Below are 3,019 nucleotides of genomic sequence, written 5' to 3'. Positions count from 1 at the left end.
TATATATATATATATATATATATTTGAACGTGATTGTGCGCGAAAAGAATTATGAAAATATACACAATAGGAAACGACTTAAATTTGAAGATTGGGTGTTATACCTTTACAAACTTAATATAATATGTAATTGATATTTTTAAATGCATATTTGATCAGCTCTTGCATTGAATGATCTTATTTTATCTCTAAAAACGTATACTAAATTTAAGATTTTATAGCATAGTTTGACGACAGTAATGTTTATTACTCTTGTGCTCTGCAGTGTTTTATAGATGTACGTATAGATACAGTGTGTACATATAGTATATGTATAATACAAAATAATTTTTTAAATAATTATTTAGTTTTTTAATATTTTCTTCTCCTATATGAGGTCATCGTAATTATGCAAAGCACTTTACCAGTGCGCTTTGCGTCGCGACACAACTGTGTTTACAAAATCACTATGATTAGCATATAAATTTATTTCTTTATTTAAGTCCATCCATCTTACATTACGCGCATCGTCTCCAGCCTTCAATGTGAACTTTCCAACAATATTATTATCCTCGTCGTGAAAATTTGTAGCTACCGTCTCCATCCAAGAGTTATCAGTATTTCGCGGATCGTCCACATATCCCTTGTAAATCTCGTCGCCTTTTGTGAAGAATTCCATTACGGAATTTTGAAGGATCTTTCTTTCGGCGTCATTCATTTCTAAAAAGTTCAGCGCTTCCTCCATGAATTCTCTCATTAACGTGGTAGAAACCGTCTCATTTGGATCAATCATTCCCCCTGGTATGGCCCATTCACCGGAATCTCGCCTTTGTATTGCGACGAATTGTAACACGGGTTTTCCTGTTTGCTTGTCTACTACAATTCCCGCATTATCGCGTTTCCACCGTGTAACGATAGGATCTGCAGCGTGATTCGGTCCCCATCGGCCGAGAAGTCCTCGTCCAACGATACCAGTTCGTCCCACGGGATTTAAGGGGTAACCATCAGCGTTTACGACATAGTTACCCATAAAACTTTTCCGATTCACCTTATCTATGTATCAAAAATCATATTTCAAATATAATTTATAAGAAAAGTTAATACATAGGCTGTGTTCTAATGTACACTGCTAATGTTAAAAAGTCTATACATTACGTTTATATTACATTTACTAGAGGAAAGCCCACTATTATGAGATAAGTGCCTAATATGAGAGCAGCGTTTCTGCTAAACTAATAAATGCTATCTGTTGATTTCACCATAAATGTATTGCTCTTAGGTTGAAAAAATTATTTATTGGAAAATGCATTATTAGATCGTATCTGTAGTCGTAAAAAAAGATTTTAGAATTTGGATGTCTTCAAGTTTCATTGAAATGAGTCTTTAAATCTTGTTTATTATTTAATTTAGTAAATATTTGGCAATAAGTTCTTCATGTAGTGATAGAATAGTCAGATCGTACTAACAGAAAAATATGAGATATGTTGAATTGCTTAATTGCAAAAGTTAGATTAACAAAAAGGATAATCAGAATGAACATCGAGTTCTTGTTTCTGCGATGCTTTCTAACTATCTAGACGAGTCCTGGGTACAATGTATCGCTCATTTTGCGCGCACATTGGCTGTGTTTGTATTTTAGAAACATTAAATAAGATTTTTTAATTACAATACTGATGTATTTTGCACTTTATTATCGATTTCTCGAGGTATCTCATATTATGAGCATAATTTTTTGACTTTGATTTATTCATTTTTTACATTTTTTTAATTTTCAGAAAAAATAGTATTTGAATTAAATTTTACATGACAGTATCTTAAAGCTGATTAAATTCCCTTTAAAATGAACTCGATATCTCATAGTAACTCTGGTGAAAATTTTTCTCATAATTTTTATACGAATTGGAACATTTTTTCGGAAATATTCAGAAATATTCGGCAAGTTTACATCTTCTCTCAGAATTTTTCATATAAATGAATTCTGAAATATTCTAAAATTTCTCATCCCATCATTAAAAAAAAATATTTTTTAATTTTTTAGATTTTATAACATTTTATCAGAAATTATACTTACAAAAATCTTAGAAATCTTACAATATTTCATAATTTAATTAACATATATGAAAAATTCTGAGAAAAGATGTAGATTTTCTGAGAAATATTCAAATTCATATAAAAAAATGTGAGAAAATTATAAAATTATATAGAAATTCTGAAAAATTGTATGAAATATTTTGAGAAAAATTTTCATTAGGGGACCTTTACAGATTTTCAGTACTGATAGTAATATATTACACCAGAGGCCTATTCTTTTTGGCTGAACTTTAGCACCAGTTCATCTTTCTTCCTCTTCTTTCTTCCTGGAGAGAAAAGAAAGAAAGGTGAACTGGTGCAAAAGTTCAGCCTAAAAGGACAGGCCTCGGAATAGCCCCCTTGTCTCGCATGCGCAATGTTGATCTATTTTATGTTTATGTTAACCTAGAAACTGATTTGAGACTTCCTTTATTATGTTTTCTTCGTTAATTTTTTAATTTTTAACTGAATTTATCAATTAGATGAATAGGAAAAGAGTAATTACCATCCACCGCATTCCATTTTGGTTTGAAAGTAGGTTCATTGATTTCTGGATCGGCCCAGGGTTTACCCTTAAGAACAGCAGCGGTATACGCGACCGGTTTATATTCGGGATACTCGGCTGTCCATGGTATTTTTTCATCCGGTACTGTAAATCTTCTTACATTACTGGATGGATAAAAATCCTGTCGACACTTCTGGTGAAACAATGTCATGTGTCTGATATTTATGTAATGTCCAGGAGGTAATCGATGTGACAGCATAACTCTTTTGATGCTTACTTTCACTATTTCTAGTGGCGTAATTAATGATCCGTAGTATGGATCAAAGAATTAACCTGGACAGAGCATACGCAGATACGCTGCCGAGTGCCGATTAAAACAAGAAGAATCCAAGTTTAGCGATAATGAGAAATCTTCCTGATCAGATGCAGATCGAGTCATTTTAGTATTATTTGTTTATGCTTTTC

At 32.0% G+C, this 3,019-nt stretch overlaps 1 protein-coding gene across 1 annotated transcript; it reads right to left on the bottom strand.

Moving 5' to 3' along the window:
• Positions 1 to 43: 43 nt before the first annotated feature.
• On the bottom strand, positions 44 to 2,977 carry LOC108752044 (ADP-ribose pyrophosphatase, mitochondrial). The gene is made up of 2 exons (XM_018492631.1): positions 2,555 to 2,977; positions 44 to 1,032 (listed from the first exon to the last, which is right to left on the bottom strand). Exons 1-2 carry the CDS (start codon positions 2,811 to 2,813, stop codon positions 401 to 403), a joined length of 891 nt encoding a protein of 296 aa, XP_018348133.1. The 5' UTR covers positions 2,814 to 2,977; the 3' UTR covers positions 44 to 400.
• Positions 2,978 to 3,019: the final 42 nt, after the last annotated feature.

This window comes from Trachymyrmex septentrionalis, unplaced genomic scaffold (genome assembly GCF_001594115.1).
Source record: "Trachymyrmex septentrionalis isolate Tsep2-gDNA-1 unplaced genomic scaffold, Tsep1.0 scaffold53, whole genome shotgun sequence".
Taxonomy (NCBI): Eukaryota; Metazoa; Arthropoda; class Insecta; order Hymenoptera; family Formicidae; genus Trachymyrmex; species Trachymyrmex septentrionalis.
The sequence above is the reverse complement of the archived record's forward strand: the minus strand, read 5'-3'. Positions and strand labels throughout refer to the sequence as shown.

Bases quoted from the DNA above. Each gene is read 5' to 3' on its own strand.
- LOC108752044 (XM_018492631.1), bottom strand. From the start codon at position 2,813: ATGCTGTCACATCGATTACCTCCTGGACATTACATAAATATCAGACAC. The intron at 1,033-2,554 runs GTAATTACTCTT...TTTGATACATAG, and splicing joins AAAATGGAATGCGGTGGATG to ATAAGGTGAATCGGAAAAGT.